The sequence below is a fragment of the Pseudopipra pipra genome, chromosome 1, assembly GCF_036250125.1.
Source record: "Pseudopipra pipra isolate bDixPip1 chromosome 1, bDixPip1.hap1, whole genome shotgun sequence".
NCBI classification, from domain to species: Eukaryota; Metazoa; Chordata; class Aves; order Passeriformes; family Pipridae; genus Pseudopipra; species Pseudopipra pipra.
In genome coordinates this window covers 153443246-153469578 of record NC_087549.1, presented here as the reverse complement: position 1 = coordinate 153469578, position 26333 = coordinate 153443246, and the positions used below count along the sequence as shown (strand labels likewise).

Sequence of the window (26333 nt, the reverse complement as noted above, 5' to 3'; positions counted from 1 at the left end):
GGCCCCGCGCTGACATCACCCGGCCCGCGGCTCGGAGGGGACCCAAAATGTGAGCTCGGCGTTGCTTCCCCTCCTGCTGCGGGGCCTCGGGCGCGCCGAGGTTTTTTGGCGGGGGGAGGATTTTTTCAGCCGCCGCCGAGGACTTGGAGAGGGCGCCTGGATGAGAGAAAAAACACAACCCTCGGGAGACGTTCCGGGCGGGAATTCCGCGCCGTCCCTCGCAGCGCCGGTGCGGTTCCGAGGCTCCCGTGCCAGCCCCAAATCCTCTCGTTTCCCTCGTCCTGCGGCTCCAAGGGGTGGAGGAGAGACGCTCCCCACAGCCTGGCAACAGCGTGCGCGTGGTAACCGAGGCTGGAGTGTAACTATGTTGGAGTAACTGGCGCATTCCAGCGCCAGCCCCGCTTCCCGGAGGGAATGGCTGGCGGGAGCAGCTGCGCAGGTTGGTCTCGGGGGAAGTTGGTTCTCGCCCGCGGGTTTGTTCTCCGGGAGAGATGCTGGGGCGGGGGGTGCCTGGAGCGATGCTGGGATTTCAGGCGGCCGAGTGATTTCTGCGCCGTAATGTTGGCTTGGGTTGCTGTAGGTTAAAGTAAAAGTCGCGACTTACTCGCCTGAGAGTTGCTCAGCCTTTCAAGTGGTTCTGTGATTGCGGGTGCCTGAAAAACCCCATAGTTCTCTAAATACAAATATCTCTTGCTGTTGGCAACCGGAGTTTCCTAAGAAGACTTAAAAAGTGGATGGGAAACTTGATGTCTTTTTTTTTTACTTGAATACTTTTCTCTGAGAAACACAGTAACTTCTCAAGCAGGTAATGGATCCTCTTTCACTTTTTTTTTTTTTTTTTAGAAACAGTTTAGATCTTTGAGGACACCTATTAGTACTTGAATATCACTAAGTGAGCAGCCGGTCAAGTGGGAAAAGTGGCTTTATATCCAGTCTCAGGAGCCTAATGAAATTAAAATACAAATCTCTGTGTGTTGTGTGCCCTGATCCTCATGCAGCTGGTGAAAAAAAGTTCTATTTATTTGGCCTCGCACGCCAGTTTGTAACTTCTAAGAGTGTGGGTTTTACACGCTCATCGATGGATAACTTCAGCATTTTCGTTTGTTTAAAATATGTTTTGAAAGGCATTTTGGTTTGGTGGAGTTTAAACTGTGCTGGGTTGTCCGTCTGTCATAGTGAATCTGGAAAGATATTTTGTGACCTCAGTTGGAATTTTATATCCCTAAACAAAAAGGTTTATATTAGTGCAAGTAATCCTGTTTTACAGCACAGGATGTAATCTACGAATCATGCACTTAAGGTGCCTTTGGATTAGTTGACTTTAAAGTGAGGGGAAGTTCAGTAAAAACTCTCTACCTGTTTGTTTAGTATCCCCTTGTGTTTCCCTGGACTGCCAGGAGATAATGGAGTGTGATATGTGGTAGGAGTTGTGAGTGAAGGTGAATATATAGAGGGAGCTGGCGTTAAGTTCTCTTGTGTCCTTGGAGCCTGGAAGAAAATATAAAATCCTCTGAAACTCCAGAGTAAGGGCTTCAGTCATTTTTCCATGTAAAAGTACTTGGGAATAGTGGGACTTGAGTGTTTGGAGTACTTGTGGCTCTGGACCACAGTTAGTGTGCAGAGCTATAAAAATCTATCATTAAAAACAGTATCAGTAACTTTTTAAACAGTTCAAATGAATTGCAGAGCAGGGCTTTGTTTCTAAACTACCCACTGGCAAATTAGTCCTTTTTTTTTTTTTTTCTTTCTTCAATAAATCAAGAAGTGGGAAGGCTGCAAATTAGAATTTCTGAAATGACTGATTTTGGGCAGGCTGAAGTTGTGATAATTGCACGGATCCACAGTTCCCAGTGGATAAATCTGCATCCTGAGTCCTTACTCTGTTTAATTTCTTGTCATTGTAATTTAAGGTTTTAATATAAATGTTGCAGAAATGCTCTGTTTTTTTGGGGTTTTATTCTGGCTTGGGAAAAAGAACCTCACAGAGGTATCAGTGTACTGCTCCAGGGATGGAATCAGGGAGCAGATTGGAATCTCTTCCACAACAAACTTTCTGCCACTTTAGCTTCGTAAAGATAAACCTAAATATAAACCAAAAAAAAGGTGTGTTAAGGAAAAATGTGGGTCTTGAGACTTGACAGCAGTTTTCCCACATAACCTGATTCTGGAACTTGCAAACCCTCAGGAGTGTGGGTGGAAGTTTTTGGGCCTTCCTTATGATCTTCCTAAAACACTGAGGTATTGTTTAAAATCACCTTTTTTTTTTTTTTTAATTAATCTGGAGAATTAGATGTACCACAGCACATGGAATTGCAAACTTTTGGCTTAGATATTTAAAAGGTTGTGGGAAGTGTGTGTGTGTCTGTATGTCTGTAAGTGTATATACAGGGGAAACGTTACCCCTTTTAACCCAGGTTTGGGATATGTGGATCAGGAGGCACCAAAATCAGTGAGGCGACCCTACAGGTGCTGTTTATAAGGTTCATTTGAAGTTTCTGGTGTTAAAGTGTTGATGGGAAGGTGAGTGGACATTGCACTCTGAAGATTAGGAGGATTGTGTTTTTTTGGGATGTGTTGTCAAGGAATGTCATTGCCCCAGTGAGCTTTGAACCATCCATCAGACTCAGTGCTGCTTATCCTGTCACCTTACAGGGTGAGCTGGACACCCTTGGGATGAGAAGGGGAGGACTTGGGGATTTCCAGGGAGGCTGAGAGGGTGTGGTAAGGAAACTGTTGCTGTCACAATGAACTTGGGGTAGGGAATGAGCATCATCCGGCGGCCGTTCATCCCATTTCCCTGCTATGGAACACTTGTGGTGGTGTGCTGTGGGCATTGCTCTTTTTGAGGACTGCCAGTAGCAAATAAACTTAAAACCATTTGTAAGTTGAGGACATGATGTTAAAGCACTCAGTGAAAACGTTTTTATTTTTAATTTGTCAGTGTAACAATGCAAGCTGGCAGTGCTGCTTTAGGTAAAACATTGGCTTCTGCCAAAGCTTTAATGTGACACCCTCATATCCTGAAGGTACCCAACGAGGCCTTTTCAGGAATTAATTATTTATGAGCAGTGCAAGAAGCTTGTGCTTGTATCAACCCCTAAAAACAAAGTGGCAGCCACAGGCAGTTGCCATTGAAAATCCACTTTTCTGAAGGAGGGTGTGATGGGCAGACCTGTTTTGAACACCTGGGTACATTTTAGGCTTTGTTGGGACTCTTTTGTAGGTTGTGAAGCCAAATTGCAGCACCTGCCATGCTTTGGAGGTTTCCCATGATTTCAAGTAGTTCCTGTTTAGAGATGTCAGTGGATTGCTGTTTGGGCTTTCAGGTGTCAGTTAGTGCTTTGTGAAACTCATTTAAAATCATTAAACCCACTCTTAAAGTGAGAGTAGGTCATCCACAGTGGGATGTGGGTGTAGTCTGACATCATCCTATTACTTTAGGACAGGAGCAGGTGCTTGGTCAGGTTTTGAGGATTTATCATAATGTGATGGTTGCACACTTTATCTTAATTTATCTTAATCATAAGAGCAGCCCTTCCCCAGCCAAAGCTTTGTGCCAGTGAAGATGAAGCCTTACTTTTGTGCAGTGCATTGATTGCTGAGCTGGGACATTGTTTTGCTGTGATTTAGGTTGGAAAGGACCTCTGAGATCATCAAGCCCAACTCTGACCCCGGCACTACCCTGTTCACCACTAAACCCTGTCCCCAAGTGCCACATCCAAAAGCCTTCTGAACATTTCCAGGGATGCTGACTCCACCACTCCCCTGGGCAGCCCCTTCCAACGCCTGACCACCTTTCCAGTGAAGAAATTTTCCTAATATCCAAACTGAACCTTCCCTGGCACAGTTTGAGGCTGTTTCATCTCATCCTGTTGCTAATTACTTGGGAGCAGAGCCCGATCCCCCCCAGCTCTCCCTTCCTGTCAGGGACTTGCAAAGCCAGAAGGTCCCCCCTGAGCCTCCTTTTCTCCAGGCTGAGCCCCCCCAGCTCCCTCAGCTGCTCCTGCTGCTCCAGCCCCTTCCCAGCTCCGTTCCTTTCCCTGGACACGCTCCAGCCCCTCAATGTCAGTGTTGTCCCGAGGGGCTGGGCTTACATCCCACCTGGATTTGGATGACAGTGTGTGTGTGGCAGGAGCCAGCCTGGCCTCTGCCATGGGCAGACCCTGAGTCTGAAGATGGAGTGGAGCCCTTGAGGTGCTGCATTCCCAAATATCTGCATTCCCAGGTGTCCTGTCACGTGATGGGGACGGATGTTCAGTTCTGTGGCAGGTGTGAGCAGGTCACGGGGTGACCGTGTGTGCTGGGGTGGTGGACGTGGAGCTGCGGGATGGACCTTGATCCGATGGGATAAAGCTGGAGAGAGCAGAGGTGTCAGGCCGTAGCCCTCTGCCTGCATGATCCTTGGTGCTGCTGTCCTGCCCATTCCAGGGCTCCCTGTGACCTGGGGTCAGCAGCTCTGTCCCTGCTGAGCTCTTGTGTCCTGTGGGATCTCACAGAAATAAATCATCGTTGCTCCACCAAGGCGTTGGATGTGGGTGGTCCTGGAGGAGCTGTGGCTGTGTGACTTGGGAGGGATGCTGGGAGGAGCCTTGAGGGGAAGCTAGAGATGAGTTTCATGTATAAGTACGACTTTGGCAGATCTGGTAATTGCTTTTTTTTTTTTTCTTGTAATTGCTTTTAAACAGGCTGAGTCAGTCCATAAGGATCTAAATTTCAGCTTGCACAGCAATGCTGCACTCTGCAGAGAGGAGAAGCTGTGTGCTGATAACCAAGGACGTGGTCAAAGTGCCACCCCTGCTCGTTGCAAGCCACAGGTGAGTCCAAAAAGTGAATTTGCTTAGGTGAACAGAAAGAAAAACCGAGGTGATGTGTTTGTTTCGTAGTGAATAACCACATAACAAAAACCCCTCGACACCCGAAGGGATTGCTACATCACAGTTTCACTGTGTCAGGGCAAGGGAGGGATCCTCTTTTCATGGAATTCAGCAGATCCTCACACACTCCTCAAAGGCATTTGTGAGACTTACCACGAAGAACAACTGCTGGAAGTTTCTCTGAACCAAAAAAAAAAAACCAAACAACCCCCAAACTTTGTATTTAATGAATGTTTTTAGATGGTTTTGTTAAAACAAATGGCCCATTAGTGCTCTTAATGGTGACTAGACAATAGATCCCTTATATTGAACAAGCATCTCATAAATATACTTAGTCCCTCACACCCTTAAATGGTGCTTTTTTTATGGGCTTTTGCCCCAACTGTCTAAGAGGTGTTTCAGACTTGATTCTTTCTCCTCGGTGGGGGAAAAAAGCTTCTTAATTCTTTGACTGCTAAAAAGGAACGTTTCCCTTTGCTGCTGCAAAAAGCCTTTTTGATGATGTGAAACTGGGATTTAGAAGGAAGTCTTCAGTAATCTGCCATTTTATGGGTTTATCTCTGACATTAGGAGATATCTGAATAACTGACCTATTTTTCTCCCTTGAGTTTGGTTTTTTTACATGTCCCTGTTGCCTGTTTACTTCTGCTGGTTCATTTCCTGGGTAACCCAAGAAAGCAATGTATGGAATTCTGATTTTTTTCCCTTTTTTTACCCAGTAGTTTCAGAGAATTGCTGGCAGCACATCCTGAGTTCACCAGTCCCAGTGTGCTATAGATTAAGAAGACTGTAGGTAGGAGCTCTTAGAAATCTTAAAAAAACAAACAAACCAAAACAAAAAACCCCAACCAAAACACCAAAACCCAACCCCAAACAGTGCTTTTTCTTATGTTTTCTTTTTCTTGGTGAGGTACAGCAGAAATAAACAGGAAATATTTCTCCTGCCAAGAAATCAGAGTAGAACACACAATGTAAATGTAACAACACTGTGCAGTGCTGTTGTTTAATGTTGTTACCAGGGATGTTTATAAAAGCATTGTTGAGCAATGCTCTGTAGCAGGGAGTTCCTGCAGTTTTGGGATAACTGGCTGTAAAAAGGCTTTTTGCTGATTTAGCCTGAATGCTTTTTGGAAAATCAGGAACTTTGTCAGGTGGGACTTTGTGTCAATGAAAGTAACTTCTTCTAATTGTACCATGAAGCAAATACTTAGCTGTGATTACATAATTTTTCAGCTTATAACATATCCTTTCAAAGAACTGTTTAGTCTGATATGAGCCATAAACTGCTCTTACCTCTAAACAGGAATAAATTCTTCCCTGTGAGGGTGGGGAGGCCCTGGCACAGGTTGCCCAGAGAAGCTGTGGCTGCTCCTGGATCCCTGGAAGTGTCCAAGCCCAGGCTGGATGGGGCTTGGGCTAGTGGAAGGTGTCCCTACCCATGGCAAGGTTTGTAATGAGATGCTCCTTAAGGTCCCTTCCAACACAGACTATTCTGGTTTCCATGAGGTTCCCCAGATCTCAGTAACAGTGGCATCACTTAGTAGTCTCTGTGAAAATTCCTAAAACTCCTTCCAGTCTGCCTGAGGGGAGCCTTTGGTGCCCTCTCAGCAGCCATTGCCATCTCACAAGAGCAGTTGCAGCCTTGAACTGTTGCCAGGACTTTGCTGGACAGGACTAGAAACAAAACATTTCCAGTAATGAGAAACAACACCTGAGTCTCCTGTATCCACAGAGCTGTGAAATCTTCAGACAGAGGATTTGCACAAGATGTAAATCAGTTTTTAGCTTTTTGGAAAACGAAGAGCTTGTTCACGTGGGACTCTGTCAATGGAAGTGATTTCTTCCCATATTTATCCCACCTCAGGCAGTGCTGGTGAGGCAGAAACCTCTGTGTGGAGGATTTGTCTCCTCTCTGTGGCAGAGGGTCCCGTGGGGGGACACTGGCACTGCTCTGTGTCTTCTGTCCTGTTCATCCTTGGCACTGCACAAGGTCCTGAACAACCTGCTCTGTGGCAGGGCATTGACTCCAAAGGTCCCTTCCAAGAGCAGCTGTTCCCAGATGTCTGCCATGCAGGATTCTCTGTTCCAGGTACAAGTGACAGGACGTTTATCATGTCCCTTCCTGAGATCTGTAGGTCCATCTGCCTCTGGATGCCTGGCAGCTGTTCTGGCTTGGTAGGATTGGGGACTGGAGGGAATGGGCTGGGCAGGAGGAGGAGTGGGGGAGTAACAGCTCTGCTCAAGGTGCAGGAGCAGTGAATCCATCTGTGTAACAGCAGCAAATCCTCGGGACAAAGAGGAAGCACAAAGGAGCCAGGTGACAAAAAGTGAGTTGGTGTGCGGGGGAACACAGGACTTGGGGAATCCCAGGATGGTTTGGGTTGGAAGGGACCTTAAACCTCTTCCAGTTCCCACCCCCTGCCATGGGCAGGGACACCTTCCACTAGCCCAGGTTGCTCCAAGTTCTGTCCAACCTGGCCTTGGACACTTCCAGGGATGGGGCAGCCACAGCTTCTCTGGGCAACCTGTGCCAGGACCTCCCAACCCTCACAGGGAACAATTTCTTCTTTAATCTAAATCTCTCCTTTTTCATGTCACAGATACAACGGTGTTGTTGTCTAATAGCTTTGATTCTTTTTAGTTTCATACACGTTTATACTGAAAATATTTAACATTTTACTGACAAAGAAAGTTCTCCTCGTTTAATTTCTCCTCAAACAGAAGAAACTTCGGGACAGTTTCTAAATGCTGAAGAGCTGCCTGATGCTGTAGGAAATAGTGACTGTATTTGGTAAATATTTGTGTTTGCTCACTCCCCTGTTGTGATGAGCTGCTCGAAGAGGTTGAAAGCCCCCTGTGTGCATTTCAAGATGTGACTAATAAATGTTGGATGTCTCAGGAAAAAGCATGTCCAGTTTCATACACAGGGAGAGAGTTTAGTACATGCACACTTTATTTTTCAGGAGCAAACAGGAGCTGTGTCTTGTTATGCTTTGAAAGAAAAAAAAAAGTCCATCCTGATAACCCACCTGGGTTTTAGGGGGTTTTGTGTTATTGTTTTGATAGATAATTTAGTGAGAGCAGCAGCTTTCCCAGGATTTGCAGGGCGGAAAGGATAAAATAAAAGCCCTGCTGAAGACTGTAATTGTCATAATTTGATTTTATTTTCTAATTTTTTTTTTTCCGAGGCAGCGTTTTGTTTGTTGTGGGTTTTTTTTTAATAATGCTGAAATTCTGAGCGTGTTTTTACTGTAACTTGTTGTTAGTTCTCCTGTAAATCCCAGAGGAGAACTTGTGTTCAACTGGGTGGAAGGACAAGCTCTGCTGTTTTGGGAGTGCCAGGGCTGTATCTCGGGTACACGAAGTACCTCGTCTCCTGATCTTTAGACACACTGTCCTGCACAACTCACATTAGCAGTGATTAATGGCTCTGAAAATAAAAGATAAACCCATTCCTTACAGATCCTATTTTTAATCCATGCAGGAATATTTTATGCCCTGGCCAAGGAGCAGAATTTATCTCTGTGTGTTGCTCCCTTTTAGTCCAAACAAGACCAGGGCTCGGGCATTGGCCTGTGGTTGTTGATGCTGATAAATTTTTCCTGGAATTTCAGCCTTGATCAGCTGCTGCTTTCCAAAATGTTACTTTTGTGGGGTTCAGGAGTCATTTGGAGCACAAAATGTGGGTCCCACCCTCCTCTTCTTCTGCGGGGTCAGAATCGACCTGTGTGACTCGAGCTCTGTGGTGCCACTTGGTCCCTGGGCCAGGAAGTCATTATTTTCTGTTATTTAATGATATAAATCGATATAAAATGATATAAATATTGATGATGTGTTTGCATGGAATTTTGCAGAGTATCTGTGCAGCCTCTGCAAGGTTCTAGTACCTCTAATTCTGTTATTTAATAAGGATTTGTTTGGATGTGTAAGATCAGTTTATAGAAAGTGATGACCCCTCAGTGGAAACTTTTTTTTTTTTCATTCAAAAATATTCCCTAAAGGATTGTTCTACCTGTGGCCAGGGAATATTTCTTTACTACCTCTTCAAACAATACCTAGGGAGATCTTCCCAGTCCACGAAAGCTTCTACTAAACCAAGGTTTGACCAATGATTTGTAGTAAGCAAAAAAAAAAAAAGCCCCTAAATTCACAGAATTCCAGGTTGGAAGCGACCTCAACTGTCATCTGCTCCTACCTTTCTTGGCATAAATAACATTTGAATAAATAATTTATTTGTAATAATTCTGGAGCAGCACTTAAAGCCAAGTTATTCATTTTTACCCACACGTGGCTCTGTGGAGTTTACAGATGTCCCTCCCTGCTGTCCTCTTGGTTGGAATAGTTTGTGTTTTCAGGGATATAAGTGGGATAATTGCCCTTCCCTTTGTTTTCCAGAGGGGATGTGTTTGCCTGTGCCATGTGCATTTCCAGCCATATAGAGCAGAAGGTTCTGAGCTCGTGAATGTGACACCCCAACACCTACAATGTGAAATCTGTGGAGAATTCCTGTTATTCTGTAGTAAGTCATTTTTGTTATTTACATATTTATTTTTAGAAGACACACACGTTTTTAGAAGACAAACAGAGCTTTGAACTAATTTAAGGCAAGGGAGGGAATGTGATTTAGACTTTATCCTTTTATCACGGCGGTGCTTCGTTTTCCTAAACAATTATTTAGTTCAAGAAATAAAAGTAAAGGTTTTGCTGTGTTGCCTTTGCTGCTCATTTACAGAAATGTGCAATAATAAAAATATTCCCTTCTCTTTCCAACACAGGTAAATAGCAAGAACCAAACAATGGACACTCAGTTATTTTCCCCCTTACTGGGAGCAGTTCCCAATACCCCCCCACCCCTGGAATCTTCCCGGCTGTGCAGCGACTGGTCGGGATGTGGGGAGGAGATTGCCTCAAAAACTGCTTTTCAGGACTGCACAAAGAAAAGGTATGAGCATTCCTGCTGGGATCTGGAATGCTGGGATTGTCATGGAGCAGAACAAACGGGATTCCGGATGTTTTTTGAAGGCAGAGTTTATGGGATAACTAAAAACTCAATGAGTTTTCTTTGCTGTGTTAAAGTTATTATAGAGGTTGTGGGGGGAAAAAAAAGTGTGTGTACAGCTGTGTGTTTACCTGTAAAAGCATCTGAAAATTTGGAAAGAATACCACATTTAGGGAACAAAATGAGTAAACTCCTGCATGCCACTGAAAACTCCTTAAGGAAAATCCCACTCACTCTCAGTGCCTCCCACCCCTCAGTACCACAGATTGTGATTTCATGCTTGATAATGCAGATTATTTCCTGGAACATGAAGAGTGTCAGAAACAAGTCAAGTGTAAGTGGTACCTGTGCTGCTGGAAGCATAAATATGGTACCAGCTCCTCCTGAAAATGTATCAGCCCACTGGCTTGTTGTGCCCTTGATATAATGCACTCAAGTTTGATTTTATGTTAAAAGCAATCACTTTGCACTTCTGGATGTTGAATGAATGCAAAAGGTCTTTTGGTACTTGAATCATGAAATATTTTTATGGAGAAGTTTGCTCTGCCCAAGTCCAGCTGTTGGTGTTGGAGGCTCTTCTGATCCACCAACTTAATGCAGTGAAATTATTAATGGTGCAGAGAAGGCTGGACAGGGGTTTGAAAGCTTCCCTGGGAGTGGAGAGCAAATAAAACTCCTTTGTTGGTTTTTTTTTTTTTTTTTTTAAATCTCTCCAGAGGAATTATTTCTATAAAATCACAGATGAGGGTTACAAGGAACAGGGAATGATGGCAGTGACCAGGGAGCACCCACTGAAATAATGAGTCTTCTCCTTCACCCTGATCATTTCATGGCTTGTGGGCAGCAGTTAAAGTTGTCACATTGAAACTATTCCAGCCTCAGAAATGCATAAACAGTGTTTTTTATATTGGGCTTCCCCCCCCTTTCTCTCTCCTTTCCTTCTTTATGCCAAATGATGGCAATATAATATTGTTTTTTGGGGGGTAGGTTGGTGCAGACTGGCACAGCAGCTTTTGGCACTTTGGTGATGCCTTTCTAGTGAGTATTTCTAGTACCTCACTGCTTTGTTTTTTAATCATTTTCCTAATAAGATGAAATTTGAGATGGGGAGAAAGAGGATTCCACCAGTTCACAAGGTGCTGAAAGGTAACAATTAAGGAAGACACATATATAATGCAGAAAAGCTATTTTTTTTTTCCCAGTCTTCCCTGGAAAGTGTCACAGTTTAAGCTTTAAGTGTTAGGTTTAAGCACAGTGACAATCCTCTAATTAAAATATTCAGTATTTTCTTAAAAGGCAGCCTTTAGATTATTGCAAGGTAGCTTTTTTTTTTTTTAAAAAAGGAATTAAATTAAATGGTACTTGTCTGTGAGTGATAATCCATGTCTACACCCATTCTGAGTGTGGAGATATTCAGTGTTCCTTGAGGTCTTCTTTAAGAAAAATAGAAAAAGACAGAAGTTTGCTATTTCTCACAAAGACACAGAAGAGATTCTCATCAAATAAAAGTTGTATGTTTATAAAACACTTTCAAGAGTCTTTGCACTTCTGTATGTCTTAAATAAAATCACTCAGACCAGATCCCTTACAGAGGGAACTGAGTGGTCATGAGGTAAGAGGTAGGTAAATTCAAAATATAATGAGTATTTAAAAGCCAGTAAGGAATAAGTGGCTTATTTTTACTGTAGCAAGAGATTAACAAAGTGATTTGTCTTAATAGTTTATCCCACATTTTGTGGTCTCTGTTAATCAGCAAAATTAGTGAGTAATTGTGTGGCAGCATTAGCAGATGATGTAGTTTGGATGAGCTGACACCAGGGAAGACTGGGAGAGCTTCAGGGACACTGAGAGGGATCAGCTGAGCCACAGGAAGCTTTTGAGTGAACTTTAGTAAAGCAAAACAATGTGTGTCACAGGGAAGGAGCTCTTACAGTGTTATCTTTTAATTAATTTCTGAGTAAGGGGCAGGTGTCAGCACAGGCAGCTCTTAAAGACCTCGTTTTGCACCTGAGGTAAAAGCTGGGCTTGTGTAAAACTGGTGATGGTTGAACACCTCTGGTATTTATTATAGCTTTAGTAAATATTCCTGATAAAGTTATTTCTGACAAGGCATTAAAAAGTGGTTCAACTTAAGTATAACTTCTTTTTTTTTTTTTTTTGAGATTAAAATAATAGTTTTTGAGTTACAGAAGTAGATAAATTACAATCCCCAAGACTTTGAGAAGGTTGATTGTATTTATCCTCTCAACAAGACAGTCAAGGTTTGAAGGAATGTCTGTGGAATAGTTGTTTCTTGGAAAGAGAGGAGAATCTCTTGCTGCTCCAGTCTCTTCACTTGACAACTTGGGAAGTCTCTGGTGAAGCAAGAAATCAAGGAAATTGTTCTATTCCTCTTAGGCTGTAGAATTCACAGATGCAGGAAAAGATTTCTGTGTGTGGATGCTGAGAGTACATTAAATCCAAATTTCAAACTAGCTGATGCTGCTAGAATAAATTAAAGGTTTTATCCTTTGCTTTTCCTTTTGCCTGATTTGTTTAGGAGGAAAAAAAGACTTATTTGTCTAAGCTTTTATTTGTTTGTTTGTTTGTTTTTAGGGCACCAATAAATCTTTCTTATTCTGGCAATGGCCCTGATATGTTTGGGCTGGTGTCAAGCATTTTGGAGGAGCCAAACAAGCCTGAGCCAGTTACAGATTGGTAAGTTTGTTCTGAAAGCTCTTAAAATTTCTGTGGTTTTTTTTTTATGGCCATTGTCACATAGGTGTGATACCCATTTTTTATTATTTCAGAGTTCAGTAATGAAGGTCTTATAAATTCCCTTAAAATGTGGAAGTGTTTTAACTTGCCAGTAAAAAAAAAAACAGGGGGCAATAAACTGTTAGAAATGCAAATTGTCCAAAGTCTTCCATCAGCTTTACAGCATTTGGGGAGGGAAAAAATACGATTAATTTTAACCAGTGGGGAGTTGACTGAATGCAGGGGAATATAAAATATTTAATAAATCCAAATAAGCTCTGCAGTTTTGAATATATGTATTATAAACAGCAGAGAACAGTGTTGGTAGTCAGATTTCACAGACCTCATTTCCTCAACTGCAGTGAGGAAATTATTTTATTTATTTCTCCTTTATTTTTTTCTTGAGGAGAGCTGGGGATGGTTGGTCAACAAGGTAATGGGAAAGATGTGTAGTGGAGGGGAATAACCATGGTGTGTAACGTAAGAAATGTTTAAAATAATTAAATAAATAAAATAAATAAAGATAAAATGATTAACTCTGCTACAGGAATTCTCTTTCAAGGTTGTTTCCCCCCATGTGGGCGCCTGACCTGGGAAGCAACGGGGGATTCCCAGCCAAGCACCCTGTGGAAAGCAGGGATTTCCCAAGCCTGGTGGGGAGGACACAGAGCTGCCACCAGGAGCAGCTGCAGAAGCCTCCTGATGTGGAGATGCTGCCCAGAGGTTTGGAAGATCTCCAGCTCATCGAGTCTTGGCTTCCTCCACCCGGCCCTCGCCCTCAGCCCGACGGTGCCCTGAGCAACAGCTACCCTGAGAATTCCTCCCTGCAAAACCATAATAACAACAGGATTCCCCAGGAAGGGTTTTCATTTCACGGGGTGAACTTTAATCAGCATCTGTGCAGCTACGACCACGTGAGGCTCAGTGGGGACCACGAAAAATTCGGCTCCAATTTTGGCCCTTTTTCTTCTCAGAGCAGGCTGAAAGAAGGCACTAATGCTCAGAAGGAGTACTGGAAGAGTGAAAGGGCAAGAGGAAAAGCCCTGAAAAATTATGCTCAAGAACAAACTAAGTGTTCCCTTGATCTTTGCAAGCAGCCCTTTGATAACTCTTGGGATAAAGTATCCCAAGACAACCACTGGCTTCCTAAAAGATATGAAAACGTTGCAGCTGCTCACAAACTGCAGTCAGCTCTCCATCCATCACTATATTTTTTCAACCAAGCCCCTAATGAAGATAAATTCCCTGGAGAAACAGGCAGGAAACCCCAGGAAACCCATGTGCAAAATGGCCACTGTGGCTTTCCTTTGGGGAGTGCTTTTAATAATAATGAATGTAAGATTAATGTTGGCCTGAAGGAATTCTCTCCTAAAGTAGCTGAGTGTGATTTTTCTGTGAAAAACGTTGTGCAGAACGGGAGCTATTCATCATACCATGGATGTACGTGGCTGGATGGGAAAGGTCTGGCAGCTGGATTGGATATTCCCTACGGAAAACAGGTCACAAGTCCACAGTCGTCTTCAGGGGTTTCAACCATGTCTGGGGGTTCTCCCACCCATCAGTCCTCTTACTACTCACAGCTCCTACCTGTCCTCCCTCCCAGGAAAGATGGAAGGTTACAAATACCAAATGGGTTTTCTGATAACTTGGGGCTTTCTAATTTCACCTCAGAAAACCAGAAGCAAGTGAAACCCGTCGGGCAATCCCAGCAGGATTCATTGACTAACAAGGAGGGGCCGTACCATAAATTCCCTGTTGATTCCTCATCTGACTGGGTGATGCAGCAGAAGGCTGTGAGTGAAGACCCTGAGAAATACCACAGGTTTCCAAAAAAGCAGAGCCAGGAGAACTGCAGTAAAGATGACAGGAGAGGCAGAAGGAATTGGATTCCTCATTTGGGATGTACCGCCCCAAACCGCCCTCCCTTCAATATGTTCCCAAAAAAGCACGAACAGAACGGTGGCAGCCTCTCAGACTTCATCAACCCTTCTTTTCTTCCTTCTTTCCCCTTAATGTCTGATTTTAAGCAGAACCCCAGCCTGCCTCTGTTTAATCACCATCTGCTTCCATCAGCAAACAATTTGGGTTTTCCCCCGTCGCCGTTCCCCTTCTCGGAACTCGTTGACCTTTTTCACTGCGACGACTTGAACCCCCTGAGCCCCTTCCTCAACGACCTGTTCTGTGGGGAAGTGGCTGCCCCCTACGTGGCCTTCCCACCCCCGTTTCACAAGTACAGACCCCCAAGGAACCGCAGTGGACCTGCTAATGAGCTTCACATCCGACTGGAGGAGTGTTACGAGCAGTGGAGAGCTTTGGAGAAGGAGAGGAAGAAGGTAAAACCCAACTGATAATTATTCCTGATAAGAACTTGACTGGTTTTAAATCACATGAAGGAAGAGAAAACTTAGGGTTTCTTCTTCGGTTGGCTTTTTTTTTTGTTTGTTTGTTTGTTTTGTTTTGTTGATTTGTTTTGGCTTTGTGTTGTTTTGGTTTTTTTTACTGTCAATGTTCATAGAATCATAGAATCAGCTGGGTTGGAAGGGACCTCTGAGATCATCCAGTCCAACCCTTGATCCAACCCCGCTGTGGTTCCCAGCCCATGGCACTGATGCCACATCCAGTCTCTTTTTAAAAATCTCCAGGGATGGAGAATCCCCCCCTTCCCTGGGCAGCCCATTCCAATGGCTGAGCACCCTCTCTGCAAAGAAGTTCTTTCTAATGTCCAACCTAAACCTCCCCTGGCACAACTTGAGACCATGTTGTAATTGTGTCTTTCCCTTTTGGTTTCTTATTTTACTAAATCTTTGGGTTTAGTAATATAGAAAATTAAACAACTAATCCTGGGCAAACCTACAGTGTCTTAAGTGGATGTGCCCTCTCCCAAAGGAAATAGCATAATTTATATTCTTATTATAATCACTGTCCTGCCTCAAATGCTCTTGCTAAGAACTGTTGTCAGGGAGGGATCACACTGCTGATAAGTGGGAATGATAAAGGAGCAGGAGGTGCTTTCCCAAGAGGAGTCAGATCTCTGAATTCCATGCCAGACATCAGAAATTAAATTGTCAGTAATCCCTGTCCTAATTGTACACCGAGCCTGGCTATTTCTTCCACTTTGGAGAAGACTCCTGGTCTGACAAGGAGACAGGTGTCTGACCAAACTGGACCTCTGGAGAGCACCTCTTTCTTTCCCACATCAATTATGGGACCTTGCTAATGGACTTTTGGAGGTGTAAATAGAACTGCTTATATTGTTCTCTCATGGATGCCCCTAAACAAGACTCCTCTCTGCCTGTCTGGTCTTCTAGGAATTCTCTACAAGTGGGAAAGGGTGATGGTGATTCCTGCTCCAGGGTCTCCAGAAACCCTTCTGCTTTCTGTTGTGGTAAAGAAGGCTTTTCCAAACCTGCTCAGGCAGAATTTGTGTCAATTAAGTCATTTGGGAAGACCAAATCGTAGTTTTTCTCTCTTATTTTTTTTATTTCATGATTAAAGGAAGATTGTTTATCCTCATACCACGTGCTTAATAATCAAAGGGATTTAACTGACTCGCTTGATCTGGTCTGTTCCATGAGATCCAGTTTTATCCTAATGATCTGCTTGGGATCTCTCAGTCCTTTTTGTAGTTACACACTCCACCTGCAGACACCTTTATTATATTTGAGGTTGCCTGCACTATTAAATGTGCAGATCAATTAGTTAATTACTTATTAGTTGTGATTCTTAAATACCTGGTGGTGTTATATGAATCCACGACTCTTTTCCCATCTGCTTTTTTTTCCTGGATGACTTTCAGGCTTCTCAGATGAGAGGAGGTGGAATCAGTGAGCTCTTGTAATCCATGTTAGGTGAGGGCAGAGACTAAATAATATGGAAGTGTCAGTAGAGCAAAAAGCAAAGGACTTCAGCACATATTTGCAGTAGGAATGTACACAGTGGGAATGTGGACTTAACCTTGCCTTGAACTGCAGGGTGGCACCCTGGGCCCTCTCTCCTGTATCCACTGTACACTGAAGAAGAAATGAGACAGGGAATCTACTGTGGTTGTATCTTTTTTTACTCCAAGTGTAAAAAATTCCTCTCCAAAAACAGGTTTGGTGACGTTTAGTTGCTGTCTGTGTTATAGAAGTGGTTTGCCCAGTGTCTTTCTCAACAGGGAGTTTGGCAGCTGTATTAATCATTTTTCAGAGCTGATATAAGTTTGTTAAATCTGACTTAATCCTGATGAGCTTTAGATACAATTTATAGTGCTGTGATCACCTGTTCCTTTGTTTTAGTAATCACAGTATGTGACATTTGAGAGATGCAGTGAGAGCCACTGAGTTTAAATTCACAGAATTGCAGAATCAGTAAGGTTGGAGAAGACCTTTAAGATCATCAAGTCCAACCATCAACCAGCACCACCATGTTCACCACTAAACCACATCCTCAAGTGCCTGTTCCTTGGCTGCTGCACAAGAATTTCTTTGCCTGGGTCTGTGTCCAAAGTTGGTTAAAATAAAGTTGTACAGGTTTGGTTCTCACTTCCCAGGAAAGCACATATCCAGCTCAGATAACACCTCTGTGGCCTGACTCCCTGCCACTGAGCATTGTACTCTGAGGGAGAGCTGAAATTAGGGAGGCATTCCTGCAAGGAAGCTGGAGAGGGACTTTTGACGAGGGATGGAGTGATGGGACAAGGGGTAATGGCTTTAAAGCAAAGGAGGGCAGGGTTAGATTAGATTTAGGAAGAAATTCTTGGCTGTGACAGTGGGGAGGCCCTGGCACAGCTTGCCCAGAGAAACTGTGGCTGCCCCATGCCTGGAAGTGTTCAAGGCCAGGTTGGAGCAACCTGGGCTAGTGGAAGGTGTCCCTGCCCATGGCAGGGGGTGGAACTGGATAATCACTAAGATCCCTTCCAACCCAAACCATTCTAAGATTCTAGGATACTTGAAAACATCTTCCAGTCAACGCAGTCAAAAGCAAAGATGGGAAGTGCACTTCCAGTGTACTTGACAATTCTAAGCACCCCCCAGAGTGGATTGTCATACTGTACTGATTTCAGACATTTACACTTGGTATTCATTTTCCTTTCAGACTGAAGCTGACCTTGCAAGGCACTTCCCAGGGAAGTGCACATCCAGCTCCAGCAACACCCCTGTGTCCCGACTCCCTGCCAACCCATCCCGGGTGGATCGTTTGATCGTCGACCAGTCGCGGGAACAAGCCAGGGTGGGCCTTGCAATTCCTGCACTTCTTTGGGAGGGGGTTTATATTTGTTGTAAGGGAGGCTTTTTTTATAAATATTTAATGATTTTTTTGGTGTTTCCTGGCAGGTGGTGGCGTTGATAGGAACGATGGAAAGGCTTCGTGGTGCCCCCGTGCACAGGAACATATCCACGGCCTTGGAGCACCACATGGAAGCCATCCATGGGACACGGGCCCGTCGGAAGGATGAGATTGTTAATGCTGCTAATCCCCAGAGACACGGAGTGCCACGGTCTAGCCACGAGAAAGGTACCTGCTCCTCATCCCTGGAGTCCAAAAAAAAACCTTTGGCAGAGATTTAATCGTGAATATACTCAATTTTAATGTCAGTTTGGAATATGCAGAAATTCTCGCCACTCCAGCAAAAGAAAATCTGTAAATACACACTTGTTACTTTTTAAGTTACTTTGAGATCTGTTGCATTTTTTTTTTATTTTTCTGTTATTGGTTTAAACACTTCGAAACGTTTTCCTCTTGACTAAGAGAACTGTAAAAACTATTCAGTGTTATTATATATAACCACAAGTCACTGTCCTGAATGTAAAAATATACTTACTTTTAAGCAAGTAGAATTAATTAAAAACATAAATTTGCTGGGGTTGTGTTAATTAATTACATCTGTCTACCTTATCTAAATCACAGATACACCAGAAATTACATTCCAAATTCTGTTGAAGTAAAGCCAGAGGAACCTGTAGCAGCAGTAGAGGTGATATATGTAGGAATTTAGGGTTTGGGGGGTAAAGATAACTTTCTTTTTCTTCAGAAAATTATTTCCAGAGAGGGGTTGCACTTCCTGCTGCTGCAGTGGAGAGGACAGAGAGGTTCCTTTTGGCTTCCAACAAAGGATAGTTCTTCCTTGTTAGAAGGGAAAGATAAACTTTAAAGAGAGTCAAAATGTTTTTCTTTCGCAATTCAGGTGTCAAGCATGATGTCAAATCATTTAGATGATAGTCCTATTTGCAAACTGAGTCCTGAAATAACTCCTAAAATTGTGTCATGTGACATTAACCCCCAGCATTAGTCAGGAGTAGTGGAAGGAAGGTTCTTGGCCGGGCATGAGAAGTAGGACACAGTGGCTACATGGATGATTATGGTTAGATTTATTGCCAGTACAGCCTCTAAATTAAACAGCTCTATCATCTGTTACAGTGGATTGTTGTATCATCAGGTCCTGGTCCCTCTTGTTGAGTCACAAATTTTGAGACCCCCTCACGTCCTAAACTTCCCAGAGAAGTCCAAGTGCAGCTCGATCCACTTAGTCCCAGATCTGGTCAACAATCAGTGTCTAAAGAGTTAAAATATCAGCAGTTCTGGGTAGAAACGTTCAGGTTTTGTGCCTGGCCTTGCAGAACTCCCAGTTACACAGCAACAAATCACCTGTGGAGCTACTTTAGGGTTTTATCTCCACGTTTGACCAAATCTCAGCGCTTTTATTGACCCGTCCCAAAGCGAGTGTTCCCTGTCTTTGGGACAGTCCTTCCCTGCTGGGAGAGGGATCCACCCAGAAACTGCCTGAAAACAACCAGTTGGCTCAGTCTCCACTAGCACTTTTTGCACAGACAGGATGAGTGTGAGGTGTTGTGGTTGTCCTTTGACAGAGAAGAACCGCAGGCGATGGGGTTCAACCAACACCGCTCGGCTGTTTCTTGACCGCGCTTAAGGAGATGAGCCCAACCATTTTTATTTTTTTTTTTTAACACTTCCAGGCTTGCACGCTGATTTAAGATGTTTTTTCCTGTTGCAGATGTCCTGGCTCTGGCAGCTGCCATCAGGGCTCTGGCTGGTGCCACGCGCCGGGCTCGCACCGCGCTCTGGTGCGCGGCACAGATGACTCTGCCGAAACAAACCCCGCCGGCTGAGCCAGAGAAACATGGAGCTGTTCAAAGGGCATTGCAGGAGCTTTCTCCTCCAGGCACAAGCACACAAGAAAAAAGCAGCGTGGAGCAAGGAAAGCCCGAGGAACCCGCGAGGATTGTGGAATAAGAGCGGCGACAAAAGGGGGAGAGGCTGAGGATGGGGAGGGAAGGACTCGGGGTCCTGCACAGCACCTTGGGGAGGGGGTTTTGGTGGGATGTGAGAAAGCAGAAGGGTTAATTCATGTGCCTGGTCAGTGCTGCAGTTCTGTTACTGTGATTCTGGTGTTGGGAGACGCTTCTTGTTGCAGTGTTAATGCAGTTTTAATGTCACTGGTGTTGCAGGAAGGATTTCGATGATAAGAGGAACTAAACAGTAGCTGAGCATTCCCTTGTGTGCTTTTCCAAAGCTCTGTGAGTCTCAGTCACCTGAGAAGCCAGAGAGTGTGGTAGAACTTAATTCTCCATTTTTTTTGTTAATGAGATAATTTAGCACATTTAAAGGTACTTAATAATTTTTCAGGGCTCTGCGGGGTTTTTTTGCACCATAATATAGTTCTTTTAAGAGCCAAAGTGATCACTGAGTAGTTTGCATCCCATCACTCTGCCAGGAGCAATCCACACTCCTGTGTTTTTGGGAATCAGGTCATCCAGGTTATCACCAATTTTGAGGAGAGTAATCAGTGTTTAGCGTTGGTTGTGTGAGATGCTTCAGCAGCTGCGCTGCCAGTTCAGTTTCTGGCAAAACCAGTGTGAACTGAGCTTTCCCACAGCACAGTCCACTTCAATATTTCCATTAAAAAATGATTTTGTGGCTTTGCAGCGTGTACTGCATTGGAGTGCACGTCAGCAGGTGATAGAAAACTGTCACTCAGGATTAGAAATTAGATTTATTGGTTCCTCAGTGGGTTAAAAACCAGTAACTGTATAACATAGTATGCACTTGTATTAATAACAAACAGTAATTTTGTAATTAAGTTCATGGTACTATAATTTTTTTTTCAGACACATTCCGTATTTATTTTGATGTGTTCATTGAATGTTTATTTAAAATTCTATTTTAGTAATATAAAGTTTAAATATTTTGCCAAATCTTCTGAATAATCAGATCTAACGATTTACTCAGGAACTCTGTATATTATTATATAAATATACACATGGTATTTAGGGATTTTTTTTTTTTTTTTTTTTTTTGGTGAAGGGATGTTTGCAAAATATTTACACAGAGCTAACTATGTACTAGGTTACCAAAGCTGTTTAACTGATTATTTTTTGGTGTGGAAGACTTAATATATTTAATTGCTGTTAACTTAGTCTCCGTTCTGTGGCTTAGACAATCAGAGTATGGATGTTCAGGGTGAGAATTAGCAAAGAATGAGTAATTCCAGGTGTGTTCTTAGGGCATTTAGGAATATTTTAATGCTTTAACTTACTGTTACACTGTCTCTTAACATGTACTAATAATCAATTAAGGCTCTTAAGTATCAGTATATATGGTTTGGAGAGCAGTTCTTATTTTAAAATTGAATTAAGTTGGTGATATAAGTAAAGTTTGAAAGGCAAAAATGAAGATTTTTTACGTTGCATAGTGTTCAATGTGGAATTTGACGTTTTGTGGATGATTAGAGAGCTGTTTCCATATCTGTGTACTTGCAAAACGTTCCAAATGTGTAGTTTTGGCTCCGTGGATGTTCCTAGAACAGATTTTTGTCTCGATAGTGCCACCCTTAAAACTCTATTGAGGCAGTAGCGTGGAAACTTGTAGCAAAAATTCACACATTGTAATCCACTAAGCAAAGTTTAAAAGCAAAATTAGGTAGAAATCAGATTCTTAGTGTAGCAAGATTATGGTGGGTTTTTTTTTTCCTCTACAGAAAGTGAATTCAACTTTAAAAGAACATTTTTTTTTTTTCAGCCTTAGCCTAAAAAACCAGGTAACAGTTATTTGAGTGTGAGTGTTTTCTCTGTGTGCACACGCAGTTTATTTGCACAGACTTAATTTAACGAGGTCAGATTTGTGTTTGTGAAACTAAATAACCCACAGCTGACAAGTGGAGTATTGCAGTATTTCAGTTCGTGGATGATTCTGTGGTTTAATTACCATTGCTGTGGTGAGAGGAAACCAGGCTTTGCAAGCCTGGGTCAGCTTTTTCTGTTTACAGAACACTTGCAGGGTGGTTTTGTGGTGAATGTATAGAGCATAGTGGGTCCTTATTGTATTATTAGTGTTAATTAATGTTGTGAAGGAACGTGCTCTTAACTGATTCGTAGTTAATGTGCCTTTAACAGCCTCATTTTCCCCGAAATGATAAACAGCTTCTTTTTTTTTTTTTTCAATTACAGTTTAAAAATGCGTTTTAAAGGGTTCCAGCTTGGCTGCACTGGACTCCAATTAACACCCCCTGTTAATTATGGTAATTGCACTCGTGTGACCGGCCAGTCTGGGGCTCTTTAAGTGGCTGTGGAATGTTGTCACCCCGGGTCTCCTGTGCCAGTGTCAGATGTTCCTTGTCATGCCCTACAAGTCCCCCCAGCTCCACACGCTCGGGTTTCACTTTGCTCTGTTTTCTTCAGGAAAAACTCCAGGTCTTCACCTAAAAACGACTTTTTGTGCCCATTTCTTTAACTGATTTGCTTATTGGGCAGCATCAGACCCAGACCTGCCTTCAGTTCTCATGTCAGAACGCTTCAGTTCTGCTGCTTTGTTACTCCCTCTTTTGTATTTTAGGGGGAAAACCCTCTGTACTTTGTGAAACAACACCTGGAGTTGCAGCAGCTCTGTTGTTCACCACGTTGTTTTTGCTGCCTGGTGGTTAATTTGTCAACAGGGTACGAATTCTGTAAGTCTTGCACTGAATTTTTGGTATCAGTAAGTACAAGTGTAATGCTTGTGGCTTTAGGAGCTAATTGTTACTGACTTCAGGGGGAGCAGGGTTGAGGTTTTAGGTCACACTTAACTTAAGCCAGGGAGGTGGTTTGGGTTTGGAGTTAGGTTTGATTTTTTTTTTTTTTGGAGGGGAGAAAAAAAATCCTCCTTTCCCTACCCATTTTGAGAAGCAATCAGGTAAAACTTAGTTTATTCCCTTTTCCATTTCCACCTACCTCACCCCTCTCAGCTTTTTTCAGATTTAATTCTTTGGGTTTTTTCTCCTGTTTTGATTTATACAGTTTAAACTTCTGGATGAGGTGAAGAGTTGCAGCCAGTCCTGGGAGCAGTGATTGCTCCAGTTGAAGCAAACAGGGTCCTTAGAGTCCCTTCTTAAGACTGTTATCAGGGTGTGATTTTATAGTTCATAGCAAATCTTTAATGCTTTAAAAATCCCAAATCAATAGTCCCATACAACACAGACTTAAGAATTGTGATTATTTATTTATTTATAAATAACTGGAGGTTTCTGATGATCCAACCTTATTAATTCCCAGAAGAGAGGCCACAGCAGGGGAAGAACCCTGAGGTTATTTTTTTTCTGGTTATGGGTTTTGTATCTCTGTTTTTCTTCTGTACCCACAGGGTCCCTCTGGCAGTTAAATTACTTTGATGGTATTTTTAGAAAGTAAAAGCCAGAAATTGGTATTAATTTGGTATTTTCATTAGAGCAGCATGAAGGGGAGTTATTTAAGTTCATGATGCTTGTCTTGCTGTGGCCTTTTCAGGAGTGTGTGAGACTTAGTTCCTGAACTGCTGCTGTTGGATTTTTTTTCCTTCCACACTGAATATTCTTTGCTGGTGGTATTTAGAACCACTACAAATCCTTTTTGTCTGTACCTGGATAGGTGTAAGTTGGGAATTGTTTGCCTTTTGGCTTGGAAGCTGCTGCTCTAGTTCAGAACAAGTCTCTTATGGTTGTTCCTGGCACCTTTTTTCCTTTGGTGAAATAAATGGTTTAAGGTGGAGCTCATGCAAGTGGGAGGCTTTGCTGAGGTAGCTGCCTTTTCAGAGAAGTGTGGGGATGCTCCAGGTTTTTTGAGGGAAGCTCCCTGGCTTTCCTGTGCACTTTTTCAGAGGTGCCATGAGCACAACAACTTCCTGGGACTGTGTTTGATCTGCAACCCTGGCCACCTCCCTTTCTGTTTGGGGATATAAAGGGGGGAAAGGGGAGCTCCAAGAAGGAAGGAAACACTGGGAATCTTAATTCCCAGTGGGGAGGGTCACTCCCCTGTGTGACTCCCATGGCCAGAAGGGTGTGAGGGGCCGGGAATCTGCCTTTGCTTAAACCAGGATTCCCTTTTCCCATGTGCTGCTGAGACCTGTGGCAGAGTGGGCTCGTTCCTGTCCCGCTCTGGAAGTCATCCTTCCACCCCTGTGTGTTTTAATCATGTGGAATTAAGCTGTGTCCCAGCCTGAGGGATTGGGAGAGGGCTTGGGAACATCAGGGGTCTGGTGCTCCCTCTGGGATCAGGATCATCACCTCTCCCAGCTGCTTCTGGCAGGGGAGAGAACAAGGTAGGATTTAAGCTCAGCTTTTCTAGGCTTAGCACTCCTTGCCTTCTGTCGTTTTCTGAGCACAAAATCTGTTTGTTTGGGGGTTAAATCTGTTCTTCCTCCAGTGACAACACCCAGCTTTGCTCAGTGGGATGTTCACAGATGACTCAATGACTTCATAAGTCAGAACTCTGATTCTGTAGAAAGCTGGATTTTTTTTTGTTTTTGTTTAAATGCTGTAAAGATTATGCAACAAACAGACCTTAAGCCTGTATGTCTATTTTTTTAAAGCTCTATTTTTACCTGCTCTGGAAGCTGATGGGGTTTTTTGGGTCCCTTTGTTTGGGAGCTGCAATGTCAAAATGCTGCACGTTGGCACAACCCAAAGCAGTGGGTTTGGGGATTTTTGTTCTTTATATCTTTTATTTCTTTGGCGTGTTTGCAGCTGTAGAACGAATTTTTAAATTCTTTAGGGCCACGGTCTTCTCCAGGTTTATTTATTCTTCCTAACAAGAGTCATCAAAGTGGAAGGACTTGAGTTGCTGATGGTTTAATTCTTCATGTTTGTTGTGTTGAACAGGGGAAGGGGACACTTCACATCAATCAATACGAGGGCAGTTGGCTTTGGAATGTACATTTTAATTGTAATATTTAGATATTTAGGCTGAGGGTGGTCCTGCTGCCATTGGAGCCACAGCTTTAAGAGATTTCTGTCCTGGTCTGGCTTTGCTGCTTCACTGGTTGAACCTGCAGTTAAGCAGCTCTTTGCAAACCCCAGCTGAGCAGTTCACCTTCAGTGTTTGTTATCCAGAAGCTCCAGAAGGATGAGTTCCCAACCTTTTTTTTTTATGAGCTTTCTCACTCCTTGGAATTAGCCAGGATAACGTTGCTTTCTCTTAAAGCTGAGGAATGGACCTACTGCAGAAATTGGGGCCAAATAGGGGGATTTCTGGGAGGTTTTGCACCTTGTTTTATCCTGTCCTGCTTCGAGGGGAAACAGAGCCTGAACCATGTTAAGACTTTGATTTATTTCCCATGCAGTTTATCCATGGCAGTCACCAGCACTTTTTTGATTTGTGGAACTTGAGATGTCTGATTTTTATCTGGTTTGGTTTTTTTTTGGTAGATACTGATTTGTAATTTTTTTTTTCAATAAAATAACAACTTTGCCAATCAATTTTCTGAGTTATGTGGAATGGAAGGTCCTTATTCTTCTCTTAATTAGCAATACTGTAATTAAAGGTGCAAAAAAAAAAAAGTGTTTAATGTGTCTGTGCTGTTAGAGATTGAAAATGTATCAGGTTAGAGCAACTTTCAAACCAGGTGAGGAACTGGAGCTATAAATCCTCTTTGGTTGTTGCAAAATGGGCTTTAAAAAGGAAAATATTTGCATATAGTGTATTACAAAAGTTTGTTAGAGAGAATAAATCAAAGATCATTGCCAGACAAAGATTGCTTCACATTTTTTTACTGTATGAAATACAAGTTGTTTATGCACAATAATAATGAGCATAGTTTTTTTTTTTTCACAGAATGAGGCTATTTCCAATATATAGATGGGAAAAATAAGTTTCCTTTTTATTTTTTATGACAGATATACAAAGATGAATAGTGTCTATATTTTAATAAACTGTTTGATGTCTGAAGTGTATCTTTTACATGTCTGTTGGTCCAACTCATTTGTTTAAACAAGCCAGTTTTACACTGCTGGTGGAAATATTCCTGAAGGAGATTTTTGGAGTGATTCCACTCAGTTGGCCCAACAGAAAGATGTCAAATTATAATTTAGCTTTAAAAAAAAAAAAAAAAAGGTCGATTAATCAGTTTAAGCTTCTTTAAGTGTTTCTGTAAAACAACTGTGGACGTTTGAACGCTGCAAAAATCTTACTTCTACCTCTTGTGTAACATCCTTAAAAAATAATCCTTCACAGATGTGCTTTGGTGTCACAGGGTGTTGGTTCACCTTAATTTGGGAATTTCATCTGCTTTTCCTGGTTTGTTTATTTTTTTTTCCCCCCTGTGGAACACCAGGATGCCTTGTGATGTCCACCTGTGTTAAGGAGCTTCAGCAAACTGTGCACATTCACATGGTTTTTATTAAAGGCCCAAGGGTCAAAAGACATGATTGAGTTTGTGTTACGTGTGTGAAAGTCTCAGAAATTGGAGAATTCTGTGATAATAAATCATGGCCAGCATAA

General features: G+C 42.8%; 1 protein-coding gene across 3 annotated transcripts; it reads left to right on the top strand.

Annotated features, from left to right (window-relative positions):
- Positions 1-157: 157 nt before the first annotated feature.
- LOC135405008 (meiosis-specific coiled-coil domain-containing protein MEIOC-like) lies at positions 158-26333 on the top strand. 3 transcript variants are annotated; one of them, XM_064639746.1, is made up of 9 exons: positions 158-439; positions 4686-4814; positions 9270-9393; positions 9650-9816; positions 12469-12570; positions 13172-14942; positions 17686-17820; positions 17925-18105; positions 19604-26333. In XM_064639746.1, the coding sequence occupies exons 4-9, from the start codon at positions 9671-9673 to the stop codon at positions 19840-19842; spliced, it is 2574 nt and encodes an 857-aa protein (XP_064495816.1). In that variant the 5' UTR covers positions 158-439; positions 4686-4814; positions 9270-9393; positions 9650-9670; the 3' UTR covers positions 19843-26333. The 3 variants fall into 3 exon arrangements, with proteins under 3 accessions (XP_064495816.1, XP_064495802.1, XP_064495809.1); XM_064639732.1 differs by having other exon boundaries at positions 160-439; positions 13157-14942; XM_064639739.1 differs by having other exon boundaries at positions 160-473; positions 13157-14942.